The sequence below is a fragment of the Hetaerina americana genome, unplaced genomic scaffold (assembly GCF_022747635.1).
Source record: "Hetaerina americana unplaced genomic scaffold, ioHetAmer1.1.p SCAF_66, whole genome shotgun sequence".
NCBI lineage: Eukaryota > Metazoa > Arthropoda > Insecta > Odonata > Calopterygidae > Hetaerina > Hetaerina americana.
In genome coordinates this window covers 1096267-1113630 of record NW_027287272.1, presented here as the reverse complement: position 1 = coordinate 1113630, position 17364 = coordinate 1096267, and the positions used below count along the sequence as shown (strand labels likewise).

Sequence of the window (17364 nt, the reverse complement as noted above, 5' to 3'; positions counted from 1 at the left end):
GTTAGTCAGTATTGTCTCTTGCCAGTATTTTTTGGTAGTAAAACCTTTTTGCGGAGGGTAGGGAGTTAGGTGAAGACAACAAACGTAGCGAACGGCCATTATTCACGAAGAGTAATGAAAACATCGTTTAAGTTGCAGCTGTGTTAGAGGGACCACCATAACGCAAGCTGTAGGAAGATAGAAGAAGTAACTGGAATACCAAAAACTATCGCACAATGCATAATAATGAATGATTTGAAGAAAAGGAAGCTGTGCACGCATACAGTGGTGATTAAAACTCACATTTATGTCCAAAAAAATGCTCCCAGTGCTTAACCACCCACCTACCATACTCGCCTGAAATGAGTCCCCATGACTACTTCTCCTGTGCCCTAAATTAAAGATGGACATGAAAGGCAACCATTTTGCATTGAGAGACTGCATGCAAGAAGCTGTGACAATTAAGTCAAACATTATATCAAAAGAGGAGTTTTTGAAAGGCAGGCAAAGGCAGATGGATTGTGCAAATGTGTGCATTACTTCTAATGGAGACTGTTCAGAATAAAACATTTGTTGAAAAAATTTTTGTAATTTTTTTGCAACTTCTATAGTCACAGTCTCTAAACTTACTGAATGCACTGTGTAGACATTTAAGAAAAATGAAAACAGAAAGAAAACAATAGCTCATGATGAAATTAAAAAGAGCAAAATAACACTTTTAAAGATAAGAGGATAAAAATGATTTTTAACAGATTTGCTAATTCAAGAGTTGTCTTTATTCATTCATATTTGGCATAGTAAAGCTTGTTCATGCTCATGTTCAATAAATAAATTATAAGTACCATTAAGCTAAAATGGCCAGACATGATTACTGCATAAACAGAGTCAAGGTAGAAGAGATAATTTAAAAAGAATCATGCAACATCATCATAATTATGAAAGGATCAAGCCAAAAGGGAAAATATCCTAAAAAATCACAACCATTTAAAACATATCTAATTGACCATGTCTATTTTGGATTTCACTTGAATGAAGCGTAACAGTGAGCCAAATACACTCAAATGTTTTCCAAATATTTGGCAAACTTATATTCCAATTAGTTAAGATTATGATCTCTGACAATATCGACTCAAATAAGACGAAAATGTAAGAGAGGCTAATATGTCTCGGACTTCTTTCTTCAACGTGGGGAGTATTTTTTAAATATATGAGAACATGTAATCAACGGTAAATCATTTCACCGCTGTTTAAAGCACTTCATATCTAGGTGAAAGTTTCAGCCATGAGGTTTCTGCTGTTATGGCTTATCTTTTTCTTTAACCACTTGCAGCTGCTATTTGGACCTTTCACTTGGAATGACATCTCATAATAGAAATTAATTGACATAAAAAAATATTTCCCAGACAATTATTCTTGTTTCCCATACACAGTAACCAGTATATTTGAAAAAAAAATCTATTATCCTCCATGATTCAAAAAACAAGTCGCAAGTGCAAATATTATTTAAACATCCCTGACAAAACACAAGGAATATCACAACTTCAATTTCTTCACTAAAATTTAATTCATGCTCTTTTTAAATATCACTAAACAAAAAAAAAATAAGCGAATGATACAACTATTCAACAACGTTACCCTTCTGGTGATAAATAATCCTCACAAACATGATTCAAAACTAAAAATCTCAGAAATGGTTTAACCACCCAAACTGAGTCGCATATCCATTACACTTGCGGTGGTAAATGTCCTTTGAAGTAAACGTCATCGTAAGGTCTGTACAGTTGCGTCGAATCGGGTGCCACGTGCAAAGCCTGGGCCTGGCTCAACGCGGGCGTCTTGCTCTGTGGCAGAGGGGCCACGGAGGAACGCTGCTTCGAGGCGGCACTCGACGGGTACAACAAACCGGAGACCTCCGTCAGCACGAACTTAGCCAAACGCAAGAAGGCTATGTGCACAGAATACTGCAACACTAGAGCTCCAAAGCCCTTGAAAAGTCCGAGGGAACCTTCGGAGGAGATGGCCGTTTCATAACAATCCGATGCACCCCTGTAGTTAGTCAGGATTGGCAGCACTTCCATGCCCGAATCCAAGTTGTCAGTGATTGTTCTCGTGCCTTGCAGGTGAATCCTAAAAAACAAAAACCACATATTAATCAATCTTAAGGCTTCCGCAACATTTACATCTGATGAAGTTCCCATGCTGCTTCCAGGAATTACCAACATGTAGGTTGGTTTGTTCAACAACAGTTTCAACCCCAATGCTCTACAAGCATCTTCAGGTTGAAGTGACCTTTGTTACATTTTGGCTACTATATGTAGATAATCAGCATCTCCTATACAGGGTCACACCCATAAGTGGTAGGACTGATTTTCTCTGGCACGAACGGAGCGGTGGAGGGAGGTCTGCCTGGCAGGGTAAGGTGGAGGGGGCTCTTAGCAACAGACCGACACCAACCTCAGTCGCCTGCAAGCTGTCGTTGAGTGAGGACACCGTTTTTAGTGAAGCAAGTTTTTTGTCCGCGTCGAAAAACAAAATGAATCTGAATTTAGAGCAACGTTATTCCGTGAAGTTTTGTGCGAAACTCGGGAAGACGGCAACTGAGACCCTCGATATGATCAAGCAGGCTTTTGGGGACACTGCCATAAGCCGTTCCACAGTATTTGAGTGGCACAAGTTGTTTAAAGAGGGTAGGGAGCTCGTTGAAGATGACCATCGCTCCGGACAGCCGTCGACGGCAAGAACCGACACGAATGTGGACAGAGTGAGGACACTGCTGAACACAGACCGACGCTTAACCAGTGAAGAAATTGCAGACCAGTTGGGTCTGTCTGCATCCAACGTCTAATGCATTATTTCACAGGATTTAGCCATGCGCAAGGTGTGCGCCAAGATGGTGCCGAAATTCTGCCATGGCGCGCTCGTCGTCAGACAGCTCCTGGCCAAATACGGCGTTGCCACGTTGCCGCACCCGCCCTATTCTCCCGATCCGGCACCACCGGACTTCTTCTTCTTCCCCATGATGAAAAGTCAGCTCAAGGGACGACGTTTTGACTCCATAAAGGCCGTTCAAGAGGCTTCGACGAGGGTCATCAACGGCATCCCCAAAGAAAATTTCCAGCGGACATACGGGGAATGGGAGCAACGTTATACTAAGTGTGTAGCAGCTCAAGGAGCATACTTTGCTGATTATTAAGTCGATGGAAGTATATCGTCAATAAAATTCTTGTAACAAAATCAGTCCTACCACTTTTGGGTGCGACCCTGTATAGTGCCACTGTTATCAACCCGAAGGTTGGTTTGGTAGGTGATGGCAGATTTCACTCAATGGCATGTGAAATTCACACATCAGGGTAGGGAGGCTATTTCCTTGCAGTGCTACCACTTTTGGGTGCGACCCTGTATATCGTATATAGGAGACACTGGCTAGCCTGGAGCACTCTGATTGGCTGTGTCTTGGGGGTAAGGAGGAATTAACCATTTCCACGTCAAAGTCAGGGTGTAGCAGTCCTCACCATTGAAATTATTTGGATTTTTCATTATTTCTACCCTTTCTCTTATGAGTCTAAGGAAATAGCATTTTTCTCTGGCCAGCACCCTTGTTTGGTCGTCCAGGACTGGGGGAAATACTGTTACCCAACAAGCCAACCTACATGATGTTAATTCCTGAAAGCAGCATGGAACCTTCAAGAATCACGAATGTTTAGAGAGATCTAATCAGTTGAAAACTGATCTCTCAGTCGATTACTGCATGTCACAGTACAAAGACTGGCATCAGCTCATTAGTATATTAACTCATTAACCATAATTTTTTCATCGATTTTAAATCCAACTTCATGCATTGTGAAAGTATTTCATCACCATTAACGACCAATTAAACTAAGTTATTTGCACGTTATAACACTCTTCAATCCATGAACAGAGAACACCTTGACCTTAGATGATATGAGCTCAGAATCTATGATTCATTAATTCACATTTGTTTGGGCTACCTGAGGTTACACAAGGTCTGCACTAAATAAGATGAGACTGGTCTTTCTACGTGCAAACCACTTGATAGATCGCAATCAGCGAGGTGTCACCATCCAGTGGTGCAGTAGTAAGAAGTAAAACACTGCCTCGCTCGTGGTCTTATCTCGACTTGTCTCCGCACAACAGCAATTCTTGCCTCAGCTTGCACACGCTTGCTGTACAAACTGTTGTGTCGGTGAGAATTAAGGAGTTGGAGAAGCAGCACATCTGCATTGAATTGCGTTTTAACTCTGGGAAAAGTGCAAATGAATCTTACGCAAGGATCTGAGAGATATTTGGCGATGAATCAATGAGTTGGGCACAGGGTTTTTTAGGTACAACGGCTACCTCTCTGGACAAACCTTGATCGATGAAGAACCGAGAAGTGGATGCCCATCGACATCAACAAACAATGCCCACGACAACAATGTGAATGATTTAGGACGTGCAAACCATAGGTCAACTGTCAGGGAGATTGTCAAAGCAGTTGACTTTGGTGTTGGATCCCAGTTCACCATTTTGACTGAAAATACGGTACGCAGCATGTTGCATCCAAATTTGTGCTGCGAGCATCCATGGATGGCCAGAGGCAAACATTTCTTGACACCAGCCAGGAAATGCTCGATTATTCAAGCGATGACTGAAAATTCTTAAAAACAATTATCACAGGCAATGAAACCTGGGTAGTAATAAAGTGTGGCTACGTAAATGGGACCATTGTTTGTGTTTGTCTACGGAAAAAAGGTCAATAAAGATTATTATAATTATTATAAGAGTTGTAACAGATTGAAAAGGTATACCTCCAGATTTCAGCTCTACATTGCTATCATATCGATGTGATTAACAGTTTTGAATCTATTTGTATGAGTATGGATCAAATACATATATTTTGTTATTGATTTTTCATCTCTCCTGTGAGAGTTTATTTTACTAATCGAAGAAATGGTTGTCCTCTGTTATTTCAATTCCATGATTATTTTATTTCATTTCAATGGAAAGCTCCAAGAAACTAAAGTAATCGGTAACGGAGGTTACATACTGTGAAAAATCAACACTAACCTGTGAAGGACAGTTTCCATTGGATAGGTAAGTACATCGGCAGCCACCAGGGCGATGACTGAAGCCTTCAATTCAATATCTGCATTTGCAAGGAAGTTTGAGCTATCCCGAGGCAATGCACCCTTCAAAGAAGAGAAATGAAGAGGATAAAAGTGAGGGCAGGATAACTGCTCATTGAAATGGAACACAAATTACATGAACTGAACAACAAGGTTGATTAGACCAGGATGGGCACCTAAATAAGATTAAAAAAATAGCATGCTTTGGGTATTGCTGAGGTTACTTTTGCTTGAAAGAGCTTTCACTTTTCACTCTCTCCACGTAACATCTTCAACATTTGACACAGCCTCAAAACATTTATTGACTGCTGAAGTAAAATATACCAATGTATCTTCGCACTAAATTTTTATTTGGTACAACTAGTTTCAATGCATCAGCATCCTCCTCAGGTACCTAGTTAGTATGTATTATGCCCAACATCTCCGTGCCAAACTTCCCCAGCCAAACACGGACTTTGATGAATAACCGCTGTTCAATCATCCACTACATTTGGACTTGAACCAAATCATCCATCAGACAGGGGTCCACCAACAACGCAATCTAGCCTGAACAACGCCCGCAGGCGATTTGTGCTTGGCATGTGTTGAAGGTCAGACAACCCCTTGCCCCACCAATCCTCCATGGTGCAAACATGCCACGGCCTACAGTCATCTCAGGGAAAAATTGTTCACCATACTTTTTAACCAAACCATGTATTTAACCACCGCAGTAATCAACCCCGAAGTTAGGTTTGTTAAATGAGAACAGAGCTCAACAATTACGGAGCTTATCCCCAGTGCACTTAAGCACACACGTTGGTAGCAATCTGAGGTTATTTGCTGACGACACGGTGGTGTACAGGGAAATAAGGAGCCAACTAGATCGCAAGCTACTCTCTAGAGACTTAGAAAATATCTCGGAATGGTGCAATAAATGGGGGTTGACACTTTATTAAGATAAATGCGCAGTTTTGAAATTTTGGAACAAAGGTATCAACGAACAGTATTTAAACTACAAAATAGAGGGTTCAGTATTGACTACGGCAAATCAAGTGAAATATTTGGGGGTTGTTCTAACACCACGCCTTTCATGGGGAGCACATATCTAGAGCACATGGGGAGCGCATATATAGAACAAGCGAGGCTTAGACTTTTAGAAAGGTTCAGAACAAACGAGTTTAACTATGACACTGAAGGAATTATAATGGCCCCACACTACTAAGGTAGATCAGACCACAAAGATAAAATAAGGGAGATAAATTCCAGGACAGATAGGTACAAACACTCATTCTTTCCCCGAACAATCAGAAATCATAATAGAAAGAAACCGAAGTCACTTTAGAAATATTGAAAACATTGAATTTACAAGTCGGAGCAAAGTTAAACATTGCAAAGATTTTAGGTATACTTTCCGGTGCATGTGTATGTAAGATGTAGATTGAGTGTTAGCATGTGCGTGGGGTGTAAGTGTTCATGAATGTATGCCATGTTTTTTTTGTGGATGTATGATTTTGTGGTTATTGCATGCGGTTTTTTTTTCTTTTTCTTTTCTAAATTACGGGTGGTGTCCTAACATCCCCCGCCACACGCCCTTGCGGCGGCTTGCGGGGTATTAAGTCGATGTAGATGTAGAAGTGAAATACACACATCATGCTAGGGGGGGCAGTTTCTTTACTCCCTGTATCATTTGTTATTACTTCCCAAAAGAAGATCTGGTACCCAAAATTACATAGCCAAGTTTAAGGGCAGAGGTGTTCCTATAAATCTCAAAATCCAAACTCTAGGGTCAATAGCACCATGCTCTATTCTCTGGACTACCACATTCCTTCAATAGCACATATGATAATGCAAATTATTAATATTGATATTCTACCCGTTAGACTAAGTTTTGAATGGAGGACACAGCCTACACAATACATTTATTTGCCTAAATATATATTTACTTGCCTCTCATAGCAAAAAGCTTTCACAAATGAGAAGGAATTGATGACAGCAATGATTCAAATAACTCCATAAAGAAAATGTTAGAAATTTCAGGGTGGTACGGTCATTTTGGTGCTATGGTAGTCCAGGGGCTACCGACTGGAGGGCCCAGGTTCAATTCTGGGTGATGGCTTTGGGAAACCAATGCTTCAGCCAAGCGCTGTAAATTTTTGGGCACCGGCACGGGCAAACAGCGGTGGTATAGAGATATAAAAATTGCCCCATCTCACCCCTGATGCATGAATACCTCATTCTGTTTGGCTTTTTGCGGTATGAGGTGATCTCTTTCCTCAAAACTGACCCTAGGGTTAATTATTGTGGTGATTGTTCAAGTCATTTGCCCACATTGGAACCTTAACCCAGTTTGGAGCCGTTTCTTTTCACTTCTGGCCAAATACCTTTGTCAAGTGTAGCACTGAGTAGTTCTCTTTCACAATGAATTTATGAGGGCTTTACATGAACAAGATGTTCCGATATTGGGTATACGAGGTGTGTTTAAGAAGTAAGGTGACTCAATATTTTTTTGAAAAAATATTTATTTATTCTCCAATATTCAAGTTGGTCAAGTTGTCCCCTTCAAAGTAATCCCCCAGATACAATACACAGTTTGGGAAATATTCCAAAACTGTCAACTGCTCATGAAAATAGCATCCCAGAAACTTGTGCCCACACTTTATTCAATCCTCGCAGCAATTCTGATAAGCACTTTTTGGTGTGGCCTTGAGCTCTTCCAGCGATGCAGTCTTTATCTCCTCAATCGTTGCAAATCTCGGTCCTTTCATAAGTCTCTTCAGTTTTGGGAAGAGGAAAAAGTCACAGGGAGCCAAATCCGGTGAATGTGGTGGCTGATGCATTATTGTGGTGTTGTTTTTCACCAAAATATCTCTCACAAGCAACGATGAGGGAGCATTATCGTGATGCAAAAGCCATGAATTGTTTTTCCACAATTCCGGGCATTTTTTTCGTATAGCTTCTCGCAAATAGTGCATAACTTCAAGGTAATATCCACACTCCTTGTTCACCGCACAACATTGTGGTAAGAATTCCTGAGACACTTCAACACGGTAAATGAAGAAAACAGTGAACAAAACCTTGACATTTGATCGAACTTGGCGTGCTTTTTTCGGTCTTGGTTCTCCCGCGTTCTTCCATTGCGACGATTGGGCTTTGGTTTCGAAATCATAACCATATACCCATATTCGTCACCAGTTATGATCCTTTTGAGCAAATCAGGGTCATCATTGATGCCATTCAACAGCTCCTTAGAGCGATGCTCATGCGATGGTTCTTCTGCTCAAAATTAAGCAGATTCGGAACGAACTTCACTGACACGCGCTTCATGCCCAAAACATCCGAAGAAATTGCATGGCACGAGCCAACCGATCTACCAACATCCTTAGCAACTTCTCCAGTAGTACGTCAAGGATTTTTAAAAAACAATTTTCTTCTCTGCTTCAACGTTTTCATCAGTTGTTGATGTCCTGGGGCGTCCAGAGATAGGTTGATAATTGGCATTTCTCAACCATCTAGGAAGAGTTAGCACCAGTCGTAAACATTTTTTTACTCAAGAGTAGACTAACTTGATGCCGCTACCAACATTTCAAGTGCTTTGGAGCACAAAATTTGATGCAAATTCTTTGATCCATTATTTTTTATAGCAGAAATTGCTGAGCACACCAAAACACGTCTAACATTTGCATCTGTTAATAACAAACTACATATGTTATGTTGTTAAAACAGTTAAAAAAAATACAACAAATATGTGGACCAAACCAACAAAACAAAAAAAAAATGAAAATCGAATGTATAATGCCCGCGAAATTCGAAAAGTCACCTAATTTTTTTAACACACCTCGTAAACAATTCCGAGTAATTGTAGCTATATACCCAGCACCATGGACAAATAAATCCACTGTTGAAGGGGATGTCCTGGTGGTTTAGGCTAAGAAAGGCACTTGGCTGTCAAATGGGAGGCTCCAGGTTTGAATCCTGGTCTAGTTGGACGATTTATCCACCATGAAATTTCTTGCATTTGTGAGCAAAGCAGCAGACAACAACAAATGTTTATGTTCTGGGATTTCCTGTGATTTCTTTTGAATTTTATAAAAACGGTTTTGCAATGGTTGGAAATTGATTACAATTTGGGAAATTCAAGATAGGAAAAAAGTTACAATGTATACCGTACACTTCACAATTGGTAATAAGTGCAACGGAATAAAAAAAAGTATTAGGCACAGTAGAAAATGACCTCTTGGGTTGATTTAATGCATGAACTAATCACATGATGAATTCTGCCAATGATCATGCTATGTGCTGAAACAAAAGCTTGGAAATTCGAGCATTATTCTCACGAAAAATGACTTAAATAATGAAAACAATGTGATGAGCTTGTTGCCTATTATGAATTCCATGACGGAATGGCATTTCAACCAATGGGAGGTTTTACTCTCCACAATGTTGATATTTCTGTCAACACTGGCAAGCAATACTACAAGAGATCTTGGAGATATAATCATCCAGTTGGCTTCGAACATCACATCTCCATGACTCAAACAATTTCTTGAGAGCATAAACTTCAAGGAAACGTACAATATACAATAGATGTAGTACACCAGTCGAGCATATGTTTCTTGGTTAATAATATGCATCTCTTTCAAACAAATTTGAATGCTATTAATGCGTATTAGACATGGATTAATTGTAATTATCATTCAAAAATTTCAAATGACAACTGAATTCTACGTACCTTTTTCTCTTGTTTGGCTCTGAAGTGAAATTGAAGGAAGTTGGTGACTACATTTCGGATTGTATTGCCGATTAGGTACTTAAGTAATCCATAAGATACAGTTGGTACAACAAGAGCCCATACTGGAAGCATGCGTCCTGGGAAATACAAATTTTAACCAATCACCAATATCATATCCACTTACACTCTCGCTATAATGCGCACACACATCCCTGGCAACCAAAATATAAATAAAATAACAATGATCTTACGATCAATGTCACCATAGTTTATCACAAATTTCTGTCGCCAGGTTTTTACATTTTTGATTGAATTTATTCATATGACACTGAGTTGTCATTTTGCTACCCCAGGAATATTGTAAATAATGATTGATAACTGTAGATAAAAATGCCTCCACTAGTTTAGCACAACACTAACACAAATTGATATGCCATTTCATAAAAGAATGTCAACTCGAAAAACTATAAAACAGATGTGTAATGTGCATAGGCATGATACCAAAGTTTGCCATTTGGACAAACTAAAAAATATTCATACTATTTCTATGGAAGCACACGTCAATATATTCAAATACATCTTACGACAAAACACTATGGTAAGTAAAGAGAAAATAGCAATAACAAGCATGTCAGAAATAAGTACTCATAAAGAAAATAAAAATTTCTCATTAGCATGAGCGCTTAAGAGTTCTGAATATGACCAGCACTTTCTAAATTAATGATAGAGGAAAGAGATACTGGTTCTGGTGTACCAGGAAATTGAGAGATCAACCAAATGCTAGAAAATATCAACGGGAATTCATATGGATGCAAAAATATACAAAAATTCATAAGAGCATTTCTTTCAAGCACCATAAATGTAATGGAAATGAGTGCTACCAAAATGACCAATGTGAAATGCATTGTGCTCGACCAAATGTTTCCTTAGCCGTCTTAGGGAAATGTATTTAATGGGTAGCCACATCAACAATTAAGGAAATTTTAAAAGTTCTGCAAAAATATATTATCTGTTCAACATCTTCCAGATGAAAACTTGATGACAAATACACGCTAGATTGATTGGGTGCAGAATTGACTGGAATACACAGATCAAGAAAGCTCAGCAGTTAAAAAGCAGGGCTTGCAAACAACTCACCAGTTGCAGGTGGACTCCAACAGAGTAGCCTGAAGGCTCCCTCTCGGAAGACATCCAAAACACCGGGTTTCTCACTTGCAATTTCGCTTTGAACGGTTTCCACAAGACTAGCAGAGAAGAATGGAGTAACCAACGCAATACTGGTACTGGAAACATAAGGAAAGATGACTGAGGGCTTTTCTGTGACTATATATTTTAGCACAAAGCTAACCATAGATTTTGTTCACATGCACATTGGGTAAATGAATCATTCGCCAATGCTTTGGAAGCAACATTACAAAAGAGCTGGCACACTGTTGGCTCTCCTGAAACACCAGACAGTGTGTCCATCCAACAATTCTACTTACATACCTGCACAGATATCTGTGATATTCTGTGCTATCAGCAATTGAGGGTATTGGAAGGGATTGTTAGGACATCAGTCATTTGAAGTTTTTGAGTTAATGAGAACATACCTCAAAACAGTGAACATACAATGGTAGGCTGAAAGGTTCTCGGAATCACCACCAGACGTCAGTGCTAGCACAATGAGTTCCCCATGTAGTAATAGCTAATCCTTAGGGATGGGGATGGTGTGGAGCTTAATGTACTGCCTTCCCACCCAGAGGGCCTGGGTTTGAACCCAGATGAGACATATATTTTACTGGTGTCCCGTTCCCTAATTGAGATGCTTTGTGGAGGGCACTTTGAGTGAGTACGCCGCCCGTCAGAAGGGGCATTAAGTTGCTGACCCCTTGGCGCTTTTCGTTAAGAGGAGGCTAATGCTGACACAGGGTTTCTCTCCACACTTCATCCTTTCTTATCTATCCCCTGGAGCACAAATGACCTCAGTCGTGGGCTGCCTTCCCTAAAACCTACTACCACTAGGTAATCCTTAATGAGTAAACTTGAAATGCATTTGTACCCTGGGAAGAGATCTGTGGTGCAGTTGCCTCTCTGCTTTGTGATTTGTTGCCTCTCTGAAGTGATTTGTGAAGACGTAAAAAATTGAGATTCGAGCAGTACTTAAGTACTTCATTAGGAAAGGTATGAAAGCAGAGGAAATTCATGTATATAAGTAGGTTCAGTTTAAGTTAGTCACGTAGGCTTTCAGAACACTCAGGGGGACATTGCTTCTTTATACTCAACCGTTGCCAAGTTGAGAAGTGAGTTGTAAGTTTGGTTAGGACAGCTTAGATGAGCCAAAACGTGCCATTACTCCAGAAATCATTGCAAAAGTGCATTAACTGGTCATGGAGGATCGTCGACTGAAAATGCAAGAATCATCGAAGCTGTAGGATGTCATCTGAAAGACCATATCAAATTTCAATAGAGGAATTGAATATGAGATAACTATCTGCTAGATGGGTGCTATGACTTTTGATGCTGGATCACTCACGCATGAGAATGGAAATATCCAAACAATGTTTGACCCGTTTTAAGAGCAACCAACAAGATCTTGTCTGCACTGGTTTGTGCCCACAGATGAAACTTGGGTCCACTACTATACCCCAGAGACAAAACAGCAATCAAAGCAATGGAAACATTGATTCACCACCACCAAAGAAAGCAAACGCAATATGGTCCGCCGTCCAAGTGATGGCTTCAGTTTTATGAGATGCGAAAGAGGTTCTGCCTTCTGGATCTTACCTCTGGTCAAACAATTACTGGAAAATACTATGGTAACCTCCTGGACCAACTACAGCAAAAGATACACAAAAAAATAACAAGTTTTGGAGGGAGGAAAATCATCTTTCACCTAGACAATGCAAACCCACAAACAAGTGTGACTGCCATGGCATAAATATGTCTAACTAACATATGAATTGTTACCATACCCACCATAATCGTCTGATTGGGTACCATCAGATTTCCATCTTTTCTCCAAGCTCAAAATTTTCCTTGCTGCATCAATCTCTCTTCAAACAAAGACCTAACAACTGAAATAGACAGGTATTTTGCAGGCCTGAAAAAATCTAATTTTTGAGATGGAACCAAGACATTGGAACATCGCTGGACCAAGTGCATTAGTGTACAGGAAGACTGCAATTTGAAAAATAAAAAAGTTTCACTGAGGTAACTTGTTTATATCTATTCCATTCAGAGAACTTTCCTAATCACCCTCGTAATTTGTTCTTGTCCAAGATTCATACCTCAAAACCCACTTTTCAATTCCATTTTATTTGGTGAAAAATTAACCTAATCTGTTCACAAATTTAGAAATTTTGGACAAAATATAAAAATGCCTTCATGTACAATTATTACATATTTTAATTTATGGCATGAATTTCATATTAAATGATTTAAAATAAAATCTTTCCCAGTTAAATTTAAGAAAATCAATGTTATTATGACTAGTTCTGAAGTTTGGTTTTTCATTGGTCTTCAGTTATTTCTTTTTGGGTCATAAATTTAAAAATGGGATGCAAACTATAGGGCTTCTGCCCTTCACGCACATACACAAGTAAATAATGTGTAACATAGCACTAAGTTGGGAAAAGTTACTCAATCCCTAAACAAAAGCCCAACGGCATGTGAAATTCACGCATCAGGGCAATAAGGGTGGAAAGGGTGGACAGTTCCCTACTTCCTGTGCCAGTTTTGCTTTCCCAGGAAGTTCTGGTACCCAAAAAGATCACACGGCTATGGTGGAGCTGAAGGTGCCCACAAAAGGCTTGCCCGGGAATCGAACCCAGGCCCTCCAGTCAATCCCTTAAGCACTACCCCTCGACTACCACAACCCATGCATGATAAATTATCTCTAATTTTTATGCCTTTTCTACTTTTTATAAATTTTTATATCATGATACTACTGTCTAGATTCTGTTATTGAATTCGAAATCAACAAAGCAATTGAACAAATGGTGGTCATTTCTCTTATGTATATACAAGTATATGGTAGGAATGGATGAAATGGAAAACTGTTTTTCCTTAGCATATCAGGAAAACATTAAGATAATGAAGTATATAAATGAATAAATCAATTTACTTTGTAAACACAGTTGATATGTGGGTGACACACGAATGACACTCTTGAGCCAAACCAACTGCCTGAGTGATGCAATCAGTGTTGAATTTCAGGTGCCTGCAACCCTTCTGCAACGGGTAGCAAGCCTTGTACCTACGTAGGCAGACAGTTCCCAGACCGACAAAACAGTTCCGTGCAGTTCTGCAGAGCATATCTCAGCTCACAAATAGCTTAAAACCAAGCTAGGCTCCACCACTGATGAGAGGTGCCAGTTTTACCAGAAGGCAACGATGGAATTGATTAATCTGATATCATCAACACCAGAGCGGTGAGTGAGATGTGAGATTTGCACAGAATTGATTTCAGGATAGTGAGGTGGGAGGCAATGAGAAACCATTATTCGCAGAAGACTCAACCATTGAATTCACATACGTGACATGACATTCTTACCAGGGAAAAAATCTCTTCAAAATGTCTTCCAATCGGATCTTCAGTAAGAGATTTCTGGCTGGGCATTGCAGTCCAAATTCATTAGTATGGAAAATAACTTATATTTTTGTTATTGGGTAAAAATGACTCTGTATTTATTTCCACCGACATCTTTTTATTGCACAACCTGGCTTCAACAAAACATTGTCATCATCGGGTTTGAGGGATAACCTGGATAAGAATTAATCTTGATCAAGGCAAATGAATTTCAACACTTTGAAACTGTTGTGTTTTAAAACATATTAACAGATGATTCTGTCAAAGTTACTGCTTAGGCATCTCCCACAGTTGCTTGGACTTGATACGCAGTACTCAATTATCCCAACTGGGAAACGAATAACCAAAAAACATTGAGTATACTGAACAATAACAATCAGCCTTGATGAGATCCACTGACTTGGCAGACAATGTTTTGCTTAGACACAGTAGTGAAATAGATTTCAGTTGAAATGGACACAGGAGTCATCTTCATCCGATATTCACAATGCTACAGAATGGGCCAAGTAAGATTTGATAACCAAGCCAGTCAATCTTGATGCCATTGAATTTTATAATTTAATTCTCAGACAACACAAATTTGGTATTTCCAGATTCCAACTTGGACCAACCTTTGCTATTCCAAACAATTACCCCATAAACAACAGATGCATTAGTCCATGCAAAACAGCACAACGACAGGCCTCTCAAATTAAATAAGTTATATCAAACAAGCTATCTCTGACAACGCATCCTTCCAACCATCAAGGGTGTTTAAATAAAATGGTGTTGGTTATAAATAGAAAGACAACCAAGTGAAGGCAAAAGTTATGCCCACCAAATACAAAAGAATATCTGTATTCACTTCAAATTGAATTAATTAACTATAATTATTTTAAAAAACATTTTCATTAATCTTTTACAGGATATCAACTATGTTTTTAAAGAAGTAATCACTTAGGTTAAATGACTTGGATGTTCAGACAACATTCACTCCTTTTCAAGAGAATTTCAACAGAACTCAATTTGATATATTTAAAATTGAGGGGTGTCACAGCTTTCTAACATCAAGGTTTGCTGTAAAGTTGAAATTTAGGTTTTAAAAAAAATTATAGTAAATAAAACTATTTATCAAACATATTTCAAAGTTTGAGACAGTTATCTCAGTCCACTAGGACAAGAGTAGAAAAACTAAAGGCAATAGGCAGTGAAAAGAAACTCAGAATAAATAACGACGTGAGAAAGTACTATTTAGGGATGAATGAAAACAATTGGAATAAAAGGAAGTTAAATGGGTGTCTTTTCGTATAAATATGTCATGAAAAGAGTCAGGTTTTTTCATTCAGTTTGCTCAAAGAATAATGCTAATGAATGAATGTGCAACTAAACATTACTGTGCTTTAAAAACTATCACCCATGTGTACTGATTTATGAGTTAGATTACTCGCGAAACCAAGTTTATAATTGCTCCTAAATATGAACAAAAGACTTGAAACCACGATGACTTATCATAATGTACAAATAAATCTTTTGACTTGACTCACCATTTCAAAAGAAGATGTTGTCCTATAGATTTCATTGATGAATGCCATGACAACTCTCTGAAAAAGAAAACCAAGATTGATCCTTACTAGTGATAACTTTGATTAGTTCATGGCTAAGATGGATGAAGGCCCTTAAGCCAAACATTTTGTTTATTCAAAACATTACAGTTGGCTTAATATGAAAAGCATATCATGGAACAATTATTTAACTCTGAATCAGTTTTGTTTCGATTTCATAATTTTTTCAGGGGTAAAATTTGTTGAGATTGAAATGGAATAGAAACAAATTATCACAATTTTGTAAATGAACAAATAATGAGCGTGAAAACACCAGATATGACATGCCCCATTACTTTCATATTTAAATATAATTCTTATACCACCTACAGACAATACAAAGATGTTAATTTAAAACTTGTTCGCTAACTGAATTGTATTAACCTTGCTCCAAAGATTGAGAAAGAGTGGCGATCCTGCGACAGAATGTTTAACTTATGTAACTTTTCTAACATTTTTCTCACTTTGGCCAAGGCGTAAATTTGGAGAGCACATCTTCAAGCGCTAGAGCCACCCCACGGATGAGGAGAATACTTCCAACTCCCTTCCATAGAGCACCCAAACCTTGCCGCTGATGAAGTTTAATTACCACAGGCACCAGGGTGATTGGAAAAATGTGATACCGAATCGAACTGGCATTAACCTAAAAATAATAGATGGCATCACAACTTAATGTATGGATTAATATCAGAATAAGCAAAACAAACGGTTTAATATTTCATAGCATAGATTTTTGATATCTCTTTTTGGCAAAGAGCATTGTCACATGCTGTGATATAATTACTGCTGCCAAAATGTAAGCTGGCACTGCTCCGAAATGCATACGATTCACTCAAATACTGGACATATTTCAAACAAAACATTTCTTTATGAAATACCAACCTGACATTGCCTTCTCAGCACAACAAAAGGATGACTTAGAAGATGTTCAGCAACCAAACTTGCTAAGTTTACTCCCAGACTAACATATCTTCTGACAACTAATTCTGTAAATGAAAGGTGTTAATTGAAAACCGCGTTTACTCGTTAGCGCGCCTTTAGTTTTTTAGAAACATGAATTGTAGGAGTTTGTAGTAAAGCAACATAAATTTCCCATTTGTATACAGGCTTTTCTGTAGTTACCATTTGAAGGTACACCATCATCGATTGGCAGAGAGTCCGGTCTGCGCTCAATGTCTGAATCTCCTATCCTGCCGTAAGATCCTGTGTAGTAATTTACTTGCCCGGCAGCATCATCGAGATCCACGTCCGATTTGTAAGAGGGCTGAGAACGCAGCCGATATTCCTCCATACCTGCCATATTACATTTTCCCAGTCTCGCCAACTAAATAAATAACTGAAAACTTCAAGATGTGGTAATGTTGTAGAAGTCATTTTTTGTTTGACAATGGAAGGGTGATT

General features: G+C 38.8%; 1 protein-coding gene across 1 annotated transcript; it reads right to left on the bottom strand.

The window, feature by feature from the left end:
* Positions 1-732: 732 nt before the first annotated feature.
* LOC139696054 (mitochondrial outer membrane protein SLC25A46-like) lies at positions 733-17301 on the bottom strand. The gene is made up of 8 exons (XM_071594668.1): positions 17086-17301; positions 16846-16949; positions 16428-16606; positions 15907-15963; positions 10951-11096; positions 9814-9950; positions 5047-5168; positions 733-2106 (listed from the first exon to the last, which is right to left on the bottom strand). Exons 1-8 carry the CDS (start codon positions 17261-17263, stop codon positions 1704-1706), a joined length of 1326 nt encoding a protein of 441 aa, XP_071450769.1. The 5' UTR covers positions 17264-17301; the 3' UTR covers positions 733-1703.
* Positions 17302-17364: the final 63 nt, after the last annotated feature.

Bases quoted from the DNA above. Each gene is read 5' to 3' on its own strand.
- LOC139696054 (XM_071594668.1), bottom strand. From the start codon at position 17,263: ATGGCAGGTATGGAGGAATATCGGCTGCGTTCTCAGCCCTCTTACAAA. The intron at 9,951-10,950 runs GTGAGTTGTTTG...TGTATTTCCCAG, and splicing joins TTGGAGTCCACCTGCAACTG to GACGCATGCTTCCAGTATGG. The intron at 5,169-9,813 runs GTACGTAGAATT...TCTTCTTTGAAG, and splicing joins GAGCCAAACAAGAGAAAAAG to GGTGCATTGCCTCGGGATAG.